General features: G+C 40.0%; 1 protein-coding gene across 1 annotated transcript in view; it reads left to right on the forward strand.

Moving 5' to 3' along the window:
• LOC146623794 (G2/M phase-specific E3 ubiquitin-protein ligase-like) overlaps positions 1 to 13091 on the forward strand; it is a 34019-nt gene extending 20928 nt beyond the window's left edge. The window contains exons 2-4 of the mRNA XM_085364845.1: positions 11867 to 11977; positions 12520 to 12827; positions 12949 to 13091. Coding sequence (XP_085220971.1) covers positions 11867 to 11977; positions 12520 to 12827; positions 12949 to 13091 — 562 coding nt within the window. The remainder of the gene's footprint in view (positions 1 to 11866; positions 11978 to 12519; positions 12828 to 12948) is intronic.
• The last annotated feature ends 1960 nt before the right edge of the window (positions 13092 to 15051 follow it).

Consider the following 15051-nt stretch of genomic DNA (forward strand, 5'->3'; position numbering starts at 1 on the left):
CAATCCGTTTTCTCCCTTCTCATTCTCCATTGCCGCCATGCGTTTTCGACCATGTGCGTATGAAAACAAAGGCACTGTGCATACGCGTTTTACCCATATTCTATCGCGATATTTCATTTTCTTATCGTTGCCTAACATTGTACCGGTGGCTGTAGCTCAGGTGGCAGAGCAGGTCAGCCACTAATCAGAAGGTCGGTGGTTCGATCCCAGGCTGCCTCCTGGCTGCATGCCAAATATCCTTGGGCAAGATACTAACCCCATGTTTACCTACTGGTGGTAGTCAGAGGGCCCGGTGGCGCCAGTGTCCGGCAGCCTCGCCTCTGTCAGTGGCGCACTGACAGCTGTGGCTACAACGTAGCTGCCATCACCAGTGTGTGAATGACTGAATGTAGTGTGAAGTGCTTTGGGGTCGTTAGGGACTAAAAAAGCGCTATACAAATGCAGGCCATTTACTATTTTATTACCGTGAACAGTATAATATGGCCCAGCCCTACACACTATAATATATGTGCTATTTTTAGAAACAACAGTGCAAAATATAGTAACTACAAATTAAATAAGGAGAGATCACTTGATGGAATTGAATATGATTTACTGAAATAGAGAAGTTAATGTATTTGGCGATTATACTCCAATGCTGCATCCACCTGAGGACCTGGACTCCGCAGGCTAAGTGGGCCGGGTGCTCCGAAAGCCGGGTGGACCAGAAATGAGCGACTGAAATTGGACGGTCTAGCCTTCAGAATTACATCACGAGCTCTCTCGGTGGAGTGAAACTCTGTCAAATGCTCCTAGCTATCTAAAATACGGGCCAATCTGGGTTACAGTTTTTCAATTTTGTTGTCCAGGTGGAAAATCGGGAGAAATTTGTGAGAATGGTGGCACTGAAATTCAGGATTGGCATGTATGTCTGTAAACCCAACGGGAACAATGCAGCAATTCACAACGCGAGTGATATAAGAGCCGGAAAGATAAAACCTGTCTAACCTAGTTGCATGGCATCTATCTTGAGCTATTCTGACCCAGGCTTACTGTCTACTCATGGGATTATTTCTTCTCCACATATCAATTAGGTCTATCTTAGTTAAAACATGAGACAAGACGTTGGAGGACTCGAAATGTGTTTCCTTGCCGGTTCTGTCCAGGGTATAATCAACACAGCAGTTCCAATCTCCACCCCAAATAATACATTCACTGGAATCTATAACACTTAAATTGTCTTCCAATATTTTAAATTGATATTTCAGTTCTGGACCATAATTTGATGAATACACATTAATAAATTGAATGACAACACCATGAATTTCTGCCTTTACTCGTAAAATCCTTCCATTAATATATTCTGCACTTGTCAAAATCTGGATGTCCAGAGTTGGTGAAAATAAAATTGATAGAAGGAAGAAAGAAGGAAGAAAAGCAGTGAAGAAGAAAAGGTATATAAGAAATACCGAGTGATGTCTGATCTTGCGATTAATATAAAGATTTCACATTTTCCTCAAATGACTTTTAACCGCTCTTTTCCCCCGTCCAAAATTAGTTACAAGTTTCCTTAAACAATATCGCTTCTTCTCATCCAGGAGATCCACACCAACAACTTTCTGTATTGTCTTCACAGACTGAATAAACTTGTCAACATAAAAGTCTGCTACCAAAACTGATCTCCCATATCGTCCAAGAAAGAGTTAATTTCTTCTACAAAGGTTTTGGTTTACATATTTTCAGTTTGGGAAAACGCTTTCCCCAACAGAGAAACAATCTGAATCCGATTCATAATTGTACTCTATGTTTGCCACACTGTTATCATGGCAACAAGCCTGCATCGTAGATTATCTCTGTACCTTTATGCCCAATCCAACCTGTTCAGCTTCTTCCACAGTCTCGCAATCATCTTTCAACCTTTCCTTATTATTACCACATTATAGCCACTGAAACGTGCCTGGTCTTTGCATCTGAACTACAACTAGGCTGAGGCAAACCCTCCAACACAGACCTACAAATGCCAGCTGACACACAGTTCGTGTCACCATTGGTGTCTGTTGTACCAGTGTCCAGCAGCGGCCCTAGACTCCACTTTCTCCACACCACACTCATCAACTGACTCAGGCTACATCAACACTAGCCCGGATAAATTTGAAAACTCTGTTTTTGTCTGAAAATGCTCCGTGTCCATCGTTTTCAGTCGTTTTCACAGCGTTGTGCGCCCACATTGAAACAGCCGAAAATGCTTACGCTCCAGTACTGCACATGCGTGAAACGCAAGATGATTCGACCTACCTCATTTCTGTCTGCCGTTTATTTACTTTCCGGCTCTCTGAAATGTCACGGCAAAATGTTGAGGAAAAGCATAGAGTTTTTTAAATGGACTAACAATGAGGTGGAGTTGTTGCTGCGAGTAACACAAAAGTACAAAGTTGTAAAAGCGAGTGAGAATTAAAGAATTTGAAGAAAAGCTATCTGGAGGATGTACAAACCGTTATTAATCTTTAATAGGGCTGTCAAAATTGAGAGCAAACAAAACAACTGCTGTATAATGCGCTCTGCCGTCTTAGTTTAATTGGTCACATGACTGCATCACATGACTAAAACGTGTAATCGTTTTCGAAAAGGCTTGCAGACGAATGGTAAAGGCTTGCAGATGTAAAAAAGCGGAAGCAATTTATTGCGATTGTGCAGCTTTCAGACTTGATGCTGGTAGCTAGAATTTGCAAAAGGACAGGCTGTAGCGCTAAGAGAATGTGATGCAAGATCTGTAACTCCTGCTTACGCGGTAGAACTTCATGGACTGGGATCAAAATGGGATTGACAAAAATGAAATTTAAATGATTTAGAGGCCACTAGTAAGCAAAATTACATGGACACGACTGCATGAAACAGAATACTTTGAACTTACATACAGATTGTAAAGGCTTGCAAATGTGAAAAGCCTAAAGGAAGCTCTTACAATTGCACATTACTGGGCTGAATGCTAGCAGCAAGAATTGCCAGGAGACTGGAAGAATGGAATGCAGAATCTGGTACTCCTGCTATTACATAAGAGAACTTCATAGACAGGACAGGGATTATTATGGAATTGAAGAAAATGCTGCCTAAAATCAAAATGATTGAAAGGCTAGCACGCAAAATGACATGGATGGAAGGAGTCTGAAGAGACTCTTTTCTTTTGCACCAGTCAATAAAAACAGAGGCCAACTTAAGAAGACAGCATTCCCAAGGTGGAAAGCCGACTGAACAAGAGATTTTAATCACAAAAACTTGTGATTAAAAAGGCAAACATATGCTTGTCACTTCTGTTTAGTTAAAACAAGGATAAAAGTATTTTGACAAGAATGTTTATGTGGGTTTTTTTTACGTAGTTACACCATAAAAATAATTATTTTATTACATCAGTGTATCATAGTTGCTAGAACATTTCCTTATATCAGCAAGGTTCGACAAATATCCAAGGGAGAGCGTCAAAATTACTAAATGCACTTGGGCGACCGTGGCTCAGGGGGTTGGGAAGCGCATCTGTAACCAGAAGGTCACCGGTTCAATCCCCTGGTCGTTGTGTCCTTGGGCAAGACACTTTACCCTACTGGTGTTGGCCAGAGGGGCCGATGGCACGATATGGAGAATGTGAATGCGACAGTGAATGAATAGTGGCATTGTAAAGCGCTTTGGGTGCCTTGAAAAGTGCTATATAAATCCAATCCAGCATACAATAGTTCCCATTGTTCACTTTTTGCCTAGCTAGCTTCAGTTCATAACATCTCTACCTGTCACGGGTTGCTGGGGCAAGCCGTGTATGAATTGTTAAAGGACCCAAGATGCAGACTGTTTCGGAAGTGAGCGAGCTTTATTAACATGAAGGTGAAACAAGCAGGAACGTGGTGGACAAAACCAAAACCTAAGAGTAACCTAAACTGGGAAAAGCTAAGCAAAAACAAACCTGAAACCTTGAGACATGAAACAGCGATGCGGGGAGAATGCACAGGAAGCTGGAGGAAGATACACAGAATGACGGAGGGGAACAACACAGACGAACCAGCAACGAGGACGAGGGAACACACACTATAAATACACACACCAGTAATCAGGGGATGGGAAACAGGAGGGAAACACACCTGGGAGACATCACAGCTGACGAGGCAGGGGAACTGGAACTGCAGATCAAGGAAAAGGTAAGAACAAAACAGATTGCCACTTAACTGTACAACTGCGAAATACAAAATACGAAATGTGCTTTGCTGATTTAGCAACGCACTTTGTTACCCTTATAAAATTTTAGCCCTAGCTAATTTATTCAGCAGCATCCACATTAAAAACAGTAAAGACCGTGGCATTTATTTCAATATTAGTGGCTGTTTGTACTTGTGACCAGAGTGTAAGTTGATGCTTACTTTAAGATTACTTTATACTAAATCTTCTTTATTAATGTGGGAGGTGGTAGCTACATTAGCCTGCTAAATAAAAGGTTGGATTAATTTTCTTGTTATTTTTGTTTAGTTTTGTATTTATTTATTTATTTTTCGGGGTAGAATTTTAATCTTGCTAGAAGACATCAATCCAACTCTGTGTTGTGAGTGGATCAATATCTGTACCACTGTAGAGGTAGATAAACATGGATGCCAAGTCATGCCTTCAGTCCAGTTTCTACAGTGTGTGTATGAAATAAGAAAAAAAGAAATATGATTGGTGTCTTTTTTGTTCTTTACTCAAAGTAAAAAGTAATAGCAAATGTTTCTTTGTATGCCTCTTTGTAGGCGTATTTCATTTTAAAGAGCAGTAAAAAAAAACAGCATTCTAGTTTACGTACATTTTCCATTTTTTTCAAAGGCAATTTATAAGCATGCTATTACTTTATGCATTTTTTCTTTCAAATTATGTTTCTGTTATTTGCGTTTGCTATTATACTCAACTCTTACATACACAAGCAACTTTAAACATATTCAAGTGGGCTAAATGGCTAGCTGTGATACTGTGTTTTTTAATATGAACTGTGTAACATTTTATTTCATTTATAAAAGCTTAGCAACAGTTTAACATGTAAGCTGGTCACTACCAAGTGACATTAGCAACTTTCTTAAGGAACTGACAGTGTCTAAGTGTAGATAAATAAAACAAAGGGTACATAAATATGAATATAGTTTCTGTTTTGTTTTATAGGGCCAAGGGCCAAGTATCATGATACTTTCAACAAAGATGTCATCCTTCTTCCACGGCCATCAAGCAGTGTTGTTGTCAAGCATCGCACAAAACAACATTTACATGAACAAGGGCATATATTGAATGGATTTGAATTCCAAAAATCCTGGGACCAGAAAACTGTCTCTGAACAAATAAGGGACACCTTTGGAGATAAACTTTCTATTGATGTAAGGTAGGTTGTGCTGGCAGTCGAAACCTAATGCGACACAGCTTTTGTCAGTAGTCTTTTCGATATCTAGGCATTTCAAAGCTTTATTTAACGATTTAAGTCAGAGAACAGGTAGACATGAGTCAGTAAACTAAACTAAAAGAACCAAAGCAGTTATCCTTTCTTGAACACTCCATTTTTGGCATACTTTTTTTGACATTTGTACAAAGTTTACTTCTCTTACTACTGGTTTAAGTCTGATTCAAAGAGGAAAACAAGATTAGCTCTAAAAAAGTTATTGGAACATTTTAAGTAAAAGTAATTGTGAGAAGGATCTATTAACTCTTGAAATTTCTCACCCTATGGTAGCTGGGATAGGCTCCAACCACCCCACCTCTGATAAGAATAAGCAGAAGAGGTTGGATCGATGGTATTTAATGTTCAAATTCAATATATGTGAATTATTATTATTTTATTTCTAAGGATGATATTACAAGCTACAGCAGTGAGGAAAACTGTGAAGAAAACCCTGTTTCATCAAGGCAGCTGCGCTCATCATCTTCAGACAGTTTTGCCAGTTCAACAGCTGTCTTCCAACCAATCTCTGCTCCTACGCAATCTCCTGCCTCATCAGTTGGTAATGGAACATTATTAACGGGAACTCCTGCCTTTTATAGTTACCTTATCCTCAGCGCTCCGTGTGTCTGTGGCCCAGACACAGCTGAAGCCTGATTACAGCGTCTGGGCACCGAGCAGCCTCGATAGCCTAGAAAGGTGCTAACCGCTAGGCTAACTAGCAACAAGATGCCTTCCCTCTCCACAGATGACTACCACAGCCTCCTGCAGAAGATTGCAGCACTGGAGACAAAAATTCATCGCTTAGAAGTAAACGTGGAGGTAAATGGACTGTGTGGAAATGAAACAACCTTGCCTTTGACTCAAAACAATGGCGATGAGCAAGCTAGCACACAGCTAAGGAGCACAGATAACATGACCAAGAAAGTAGACTTTGTGCACTATTATAAATCCTCAAGCGATAATCCCCCCTTGGACTGTCTTGGTGCAAAACCAAGACATAAATCATGTCTCCTGGAAGGGGGAGGACGTACCACAGGCAGGGCACAGCGAGCTGAAATCTCTGAAACCGACTGGCCTTCACTTCCTACGAGACAGAGAAGCTCTTCTACCCCTGTATACGAGAGGAAACAGGACTGGACAACCGTGAATAGGAAGGTTAACAACAAACCTTCAAAACAACTGAATGTGAAACTGCAGAACAGATTTGCTCCACTATCAAAGGACCCTGGATCTATATCGGACAACCATCCATCTAAAAGTAGCGAAGTAAGGCCTGAAAATCCACGGGGAAAGCTAAAGGCTAGGCCTGAAACGCTGATTGTGGGTGACTCTGCTGTAAAGGATGTACAAAGCATGTGCGGTAAGAACACTAAAGTCCTCTGCTTTCCTAACGATATGGTCAACATCCTGAAGGAGAGAATTCTTCAAATTGCAGATGAATATCCAACTGTGACAAACATTGTCCTGCATACAGGGTCAAACGATGTGTCCAAACAACAATCGGAGGTTCTGAAACGGGACTTTATTGGATTATTAAACACTGTAAACTCTCTGAATGCAGCTGTATTCATCAGTGGGCCTGTACCGCCGGTCAGAGGAGGAGACGAGAGATTCAGCAGGCTGTTTACACTGAATAAATGGCTTATATCAGCATGTGCTGACCACTCAGTGCATTTTATCAACAACTTTAATATTTTTTGGGAACGCAGGCATCTGTTTAAAGCAAATGGATTTAATTTTAACAAGTCAGGGGTGAAACTGTTCACCTCCAACTTGTTTTATTCCATACGTCATCCATCTGTGCTTGGAGCCAAGGCTGAGATAAACGAGGAGTTATCTCATAAAGAAGAACAAACAGTACTCCAAGAACAGACAAAGCCCAGCAGAAACCTTGAGGAGGAGCTCCATCTGCCCCCACCCGGGAAGAGCCTCAGAAAGGAGAGACATCTGAGGCAAGAAGAGGCAAGAAGAGGGGTCCCTATTTGCCTCCAACTCTCTCAACAACACCAACGACCAGGACCAGGATCTTCCCCAGTCCCCCAAACCCCTGACAGGCCATCACCCCCATCACCCTCCTCCCCCTCCCTTTCTCCCTCCTCCCCACACCTGAAATTCACTGAGGAGATGATGGAGCGGGTCAATGCTGGGCTCAGATCTACCCCCCGGCCCAATCCCTCTTTGTCCCCCATAAACCCCCCACCAAAGCAGCCAAAGGTTCGCCACCGAGCCCCACCCTCAACAGAGCAATCGAAGTCACATTGCCCAGCCTCGCCCCCCTTAGTTCCTCCTTACCACCTTCATGCTTTGTCTCCGCAGTCTGATGTGTGATGTGTGGAGGGTCCGGGCTGCGAGGATTATGGCAGTGGTGACTTTTCCCAGGAGAAGCTGGGACCCTGTTTACTAGAAGGTTTTAAATTTCTGTACTTTTAGGTGACAGAAGGAGACATGTGGCCTGGTCAAAACACAGAGAGCTGCACTCTAAAAGATCTTTAAACATAGTAAACATACCTTGTGTGCCACAGACTGCTCCCAAACACGAGGGGACAAGTAATGCCTCTAAAACACTTAAGTTGGCTTTATTAAACGTTAGATCTTTAGCTGGGAAAACATTTTTAATTAATGATTTAATCACTGAGCACAGCCTTGATTTTATGTTTTTAACTGAAACTTGGTTGGACCAAAATAACAGTGGAGCTGTTCTCATCGAGACGACCCCTCCTAACTACAGTTTTATCAGTGAGGCCAGGGTGAGCAGGAGAGGAGGAGGGGTTGCTGTCTTATTTAATGAATCATTTCAATGTAAGCAGCTATCTCCTGGAAGTTTTCAGTCTTTTGAATATGTGGCTTTACAGCTGAAGGCCCCATCCAAAGTTGTGTTTCTTAATGTTTACAGGCCTCCCAAATACTGCACAGACTTTTTTAATGACCTCAGTGAACTGCTGTCTGTGATCTGTGTTGATTTCGACTGTGTAATTATTGTTGGGGATTTTAACATCCATGTGGACAACCCTCAGGACAAAGGGACTAAAGACCTGAGTAACACTCTGGGCAACTTTGGGCTGACTCAGCATGTAACAGAGGCCACACATAATAGAGGACACACTCTCGACCTACTGATCTCCAAGAGCCTGAGCATTTCAAACATTACTGTGTCTGATGTGGGCTTATCTGATCATTACTGTGTTTTCTTTGAAAGTAAAATCTCAGCCCACACAAATATATCAACAGCAGTGATCACAAAACGGTGTATAACTGAAGACAGTAGTGAGATCTTTAACCAGGTCTTCCCATTAACACCTGACCTGTCCAAAGGTTCAGTCAATGAGCTCGTCAATAGCTTTAATGCAAAAATGTTAAATGTAATGGACACTATTGCCCCCATTAAGGTGAAGGTTATCTCTGGAAGGAAAAAGTCTCCATGGAGAAACTCCACACTAGTGAAAAATGAAAAAAGAGAGTGTAGGAAAGCTGAGCGCAGATGGAGAAAAACAAACCTCCAGGTTCATTATGACATCTATAAAGAGAAACTTCACAATTACAATTTACAACTGAGGAGTGCAAGAAGGTCCTACTTCTCTGACATCATCACTAAAAACAGCCATAATGCTCGGGTCTTATTTTCTACAGTTGACAGGCTAACAAACCCTCCTGTGCCAGTGGCAGCTGAACTTCATTCAACCATGGCCTGCAATGACTTTGCCAAATTCTTCACAGACAAAATCCAAAAGATTAGACAAGCAGTTGGAACATCAACAGCAGATCCAGGATATGTACTGTGTCCACCGAAAAGCTGTTTAAACACCATCAAACAGTTTCACCCGATTAACAGCAAAGACCTGGAGGACATCTTAGGTCAACTGAACTCCTCCTCTTGCTGTTTAGATGTCCTGCCAACAAGTTTTTTCAAAAAGGTCTCAAAGACTTTAGAGTCAGACCTGTTACAGATCGCCAACTTTTCCTTAATGTCAGGTGTGTTTCCAGAACCACTAAAAACTGCTGTAATCAAACCTATACTGAAAAAGGACAATCTTGACAAGACACAAATGAAAAACTACAGGCCGATCTCAAATCTCCCATTTTTAAGTAAGATCATTGAAAAAGCAGTTTCTCAACAGCTCAATTACTTCTTAAAACAGAATAACTGCTACGATGCCTTCCAGTCAGGTTTTAGACAGAACCACAGCACTGAAACCGCTCTGACAAAAGTGTTTAATGACATATGTCTGAACACAGACAGTGGAAAAATGTCAGTCCTAGTTTTACTGGATCTCAGTGCAGCATTTGATACAGTTGACCACAACATATTACTCAAACGACTGGAGAACTGGGCAGGTCTTTCAGGAACTGTACTAAACTGGTTCAAAACATACTTAGAAAACAGGAAATACTTTGTATCAATAGGTAACTTCACATCCGAGCAGACAAGTATCACATGTGGAGTTCCCCAAGGTTCCATCTTGGGACCCCCTCTGTTTAACATTTACATGCTCCCACTGGCACAGATTATAAAGAACAACAAAATAAACTACCACAGCTATGCAGATGACACACAAATATATATCACAATGTCACCAGGAGACCGAGGCCCTGTACAGGCTCTTGGTAAATGCATTGAGGAAATTAATGACTGGTTGTGCCACAATTTTCTCCAACTAAACAAAAACAAAACTGAAGTAATAGTCTTTGGCGCCAAAGAAAAACGATTACAGGTCACCAGAGAACTTCAATCTATACATCTAAAAACCACAAACCAGGCGAGAAATTTGGGTGTAGTGATGGATGCAGACCTAAACTTAGAAAAACACATTAAGACAATAACAAAATCAGCTTACTATCACCTCAAGAATATTTCAAGGATAAAAGATCTGATGTCTCAACAGGACCTGGAAAAACTAGTCCATGCATTCATTTTTAGTAGGCTTGATTACTGTAACAGCATCTTTACAGGTCTACCTAAAAAATCAGTCAGACAACTACAGCTCATTCAGAACTCTGCTGCTCGAGTCCTCACTAAGACCAAAAAAGTGGACCACATCAGTCCAGCCCTGAGGTCTTTACACTGGCTGCCTGTCCGTCAGAGGATAGACTTTAAAGTTCTGATGCTGGCCTATAAAGCTCTGAATGGTTTAGGACCAAAATACATCAGTGACCTCCTGACCCAGTATGAACCTTCCAGATCCCTCAGGTCATCTGGATCCGGTCTTTTATCAGTTTCCAGAGTCAGAACCAGACACGGAGAAGCTGCATTCAGCTTTTATGCTCCTTATATCTGGAACAAACTCCCAGAAAGCCTCAGATCAGCTGAAACACTCAGTTTATTTAAATCCAGGTTGAAGACTCACCTATTCTCAGCTGCATTTGAATAAAGCACCAAATCCACACTTTTAAGCTTAAATTTCAAAACTTACACTAACTACTGATCTTATCTATTTCTGATTTTATCTGTTTTGATTTTATATACTGTTTTGTTTGTTTGTTAAGCTTAAATTTCAAAACTTACATTAACTACTGATTTTATCTACTGTTCTGATTTTATCTGTTTTGATTTTATATACTGTTTTGTTTGTTTGTTTGTTTGTTTGTTTGTTTGTTAAGTGGGTTTAGAGCTCTGGGTAGCTCCCCAGCTGGGTCTAGACTGGGTCTAGAGAGTATTTTAAATTCAGGGAATTTAAAATAGAAAGTAGCTCGTCCACAGAAGGACTGGTAGCTCCCCTTACGATAAGGGTTCAGATCGCGCGAACAGGTGTGGGATTGGAGCTCTGGGTAGCTCCCCAACTGGGTCTAGACTGGGTCTAGAGAGTATTTTAAATTCAGGGAATTTAAAATAGAAAGTAGCTCGTCCACAGAAGGACTGGTAGCTCCCCTTACGATAAGGGTTCAGATCGCGCGAACAGGTGTGGAATTAGAGCTCTGGGTAGCTCCCCAACTGGGTCTAGACTGGGTCTAGATAGTATTTTAAATTCAGGGAATTTAAAATAGAAAGTAGCTCGTCCACAGAAGGACTAGTAGCTCCCCTTACGATAAGGGTTCAGATCGCGCAAACAGGTGTGAAATGTGTGTGTTTAGTTAGTTTGTTTGTTTGCTTGTTTTAATTAATTTTAAATCATGCTTTTTATTTGTTTTTGTTTCTAATGTCTCTGTAAAGCACTTTGAATCACCTTGTTGTTGAATTGTGCTATACAAATAAATTTGCCTTGCCTTGCCTTGCCTTGCCTTGCCCCATGAAAGTAGTATCTTACACAAATACAGCAGCACTTCAACAAACATTTCCTTCAGCCAGTTACCAGTGTCTTCATTGGAAATCTACCCTTCCACTAGTCAGCCTTCTACCTCATCTGCATCTTTAAGTGATCCAGTTCTGGTCCTGACGTGCCAAAATACCTCAAGCTCACCCTACCAGACCAGGAATACAGAGAATCATTGTTCAGCATTACCCTCTACATCAACACACAGTCAATCTGTAAACTACGATAACTACCTTTCAATCATGACTCCACTATCTGACAAGTCTTCTGGTGATGAGGAACTTAACCAGGCTATATTAGCAAGCTTGCAGAGCGAAAGGTTAGTTTCAAATACAGTAGCCAATTAAACACACCATATTTGTTGCAATCCAATTCTGTAAACAGTGTTGTGAAGGAGTGTAATACATCCTCAGATATTAATATGCATATATGATATTTATATTTGCTGTTAACAAAACCGTTTTTGAATAATGTCTACAGAGTCAAATGATAATGCTGTAATCCTGGCAAATTTTATTTTATTTGAAATAGGCAGCAAATTTTTAACAGAGCCAATCTGACAATGAAATTTACTTATTGTGCATTGAAACTCAAAAATATCATATGTTTCTTTGCTCTACTGCTTTCTAGCTCTCCAAAACATATAAACAATATAAAAAGCCACTGAGCAATATACTCCTTTGTACATTTTGCTTATGATTATGATAATTTCCTTTAGGGATTAATAAAGTATGCTGATTCTGATTTTGACAAAACTTTGTATGTCCTTGTAGCCCTTGTATGTGAATGTTTTTACTGATGTTCTTTTCAATATTTTTTCTTTTTTTTTTCTTTTCTTTTTTAATCCTACAAGACTTCAAGTTGTTTGGTATCAGCAAAAGATATTTTGGAGGAACTTTCTGCAAAAATAAACCAACAGAAGAAATGCAAGTTCAACATTAATAGATCAACAGTCCTGGATGGAGCAATTAGAGGTTTTAAACGAGCGACACATGATCCATGCCACACAATTTCTGTCAGATTTTCTGACGATATGGGAGTACCTGAAGAGGCTGTTGACTTGAGTGGACCAAGAAGAGAATTTCTAAGACTTCTGATCAAAACTTTGCCCCTGTCTCCAATGTTTGAGGGTGAAGAAGGCAAAATGAACTTGGCGCTTGATAGTGCTGGTATGTATTGATTTTAGGCTGATATCCCTGGAGTAATGCAATAAAAAAAATCATTTTTATGAAGTTCTTGTCAAGCGCTTTCATGCATCTATTGACATGTAATGTTTTTCATTATTTCTAGCCATGAGGGAGGACAGGTACTTCATTGCAGGCAGAGCCATTGCAGTAAGCCTTGTACATGGTGGTCGACCAGCAGGCTTTCTGTCCTCAACACTCTTCTCTTGCCTTGTTGATGGCCCAGATTTGGCTAAACAAGTTTTTTAAAAGATGTTGCCAATAGTGACCTGCGTGAAAAAAAAATAATTAAAAGGGTAAAACTGATTTGTCAGTTGTTGGATAATGTTTTAGTATTGTGTGCATTTCGTTCTACTCCATGTATTAATTGGGGCCCATTAATTTTAAATGTTTTAATTTTTTTTATTTGAAGGTTAAAGAGTGTAAATCCTTTTAAGATCTGATAGTAGCAACTGAGCCACTTCAGGAATACTTAGCCAATGCTGGCTGCCTGAGGCCACTGCGGAGATCAAGACAGAATGCAGAAGCTGGGGACAATTCTTGCCTTCGCCACTGGAGCCAACACTGTTCCACCAATTGGCTTCTCTCCACAACCGTCCATTGAATTTCTTCACCAAGAGCCTGATGCACAAACCATGTTTAAACTACCCATTGCAAACACGTGCACTTACCACTTCATACCTCTTACAAAGACTTTCAGGAGAATATGGACTTTGCATTAGGTAATACACATGGTTTTGGAATAGCTTAATTCCTGGTTAGGTTAGTATGCTAATCTGAGCTTTGCACTCAGTTAAATTAACGAGTGTCAATCATTAAGTAATTCTAAGGGGGGGTTGGTTTGAATATCATTGCATTTTCTTTCCCAGACATCAAACAAAAACTGTTCCACCTAAAACACCAACTAACACACTTGAGACCAAGCTGAATTTACTTTATGTTGCCATATTTCATATTTCACCCACCTATTTTTGATTGGAGGCTCTGTTTTTGCATTGACCTTTTAACAAATGTTCATTTGCTTCAAGTCTTTTTGCTTGTCAGGGTACCTTTCTACAAGTATACAATAGTTATAAGGACTAACATAATTAAATTCAGTTTTTTTTTTCATTGCATTAATTTATGTGCATTGTGATTATTTTTGTCTTCTAGCTTTGTACTTGTTTGTTGCTTTTATTCTCTGGTGTTCTTCAATATTGTTTATCTGACACTTCTATTCTATTTGATCAGTGATCCATGTTTGATGTATTTACTGACTGTATTAATGTTACTGTTATCAGTTTGAGTCATCTTGTTCCAAGACAATACATCTGGTGATTGTGATTACCAAAAACCTCAATAGAAAGTGGTTGTACAAATTAATTTTTTCTTTTAACAAGGTGTTTTAAAACAAAACATGGTTGTAAAATCTCAACACACTCACATAATACAACTCATAAATTCTTTAAAATTGTATACAAACTGTCAACATGCATGTAAAGGTTGATAGTAGGATTCTTGATATTTAAAGCTGTGACTAAACTTCTAATAATACTGAACTAACAACAGTCTTGGCACTGTATTCTTTTTAAGCTGCACAACCACAATTACAGTAAATGAAATTTTTCCAGAGGCCTTATTGATATTTTAGGATTGTCTCTCAAGAAAACGAACGAGGTTGCAAAATAAATTTATATCGTTATTGCCATCATCTTCAAATGGATCAAAGGTCGAATGGATCAAAGTTGAAGTGTAGCCATCATGGTGTCACTGATATTTCCATCAGTGACACCATGATGTTAATTGATGGAACAACGACATTATTGTTTGTCTCCATCTCTGGCAGTGGTCTGCATTCATCAATACCAAAGTCATTTTCACAAATACGATTTATATTTGGGTTATGTATTCCTGCATTGTTGATAATGCCCCTTTGCCACAGCTGAAGAGGGGTTTGCCCTCCTTGTGTTGAAAGTCTATGGTTATTCCACTGGTTCTGAAATTCTGTGGCAGCTCTTTGAATATGTGGCAAATATATATAATGAAGACAAAATAAATGGACCTCATTAAGTGAATCTAATACACCATGCTCCTCCATAAAATTGAAAAGATTAACAAAATGATATGAGACCACTCGATTTAATTCTGCCCATAATCGCTCAATTCTTTGATTATGCACAGACCTGCCAGTGATAACACTATGCCTGTTCAGTCCTTGCCTGTAAAGCAT

The sequence above is a fragment of the Diplotaxodon limnothrissa genome, linkage group LG10, assembly GCF_057381915.1.
Source record: "Diplotaxodon limnothrissa isolate DT_005_m linkage group LG10, D_limnothrissa_male_GT1.1, whole genome shotgun sequence".
Taxonomy (NCBI): Eukaryota; Metazoa; Chordata; class Actinopteri; order Cichliformes; family Cichlidae; genus Diplotaxodon; species Diplotaxodon limnothrissa.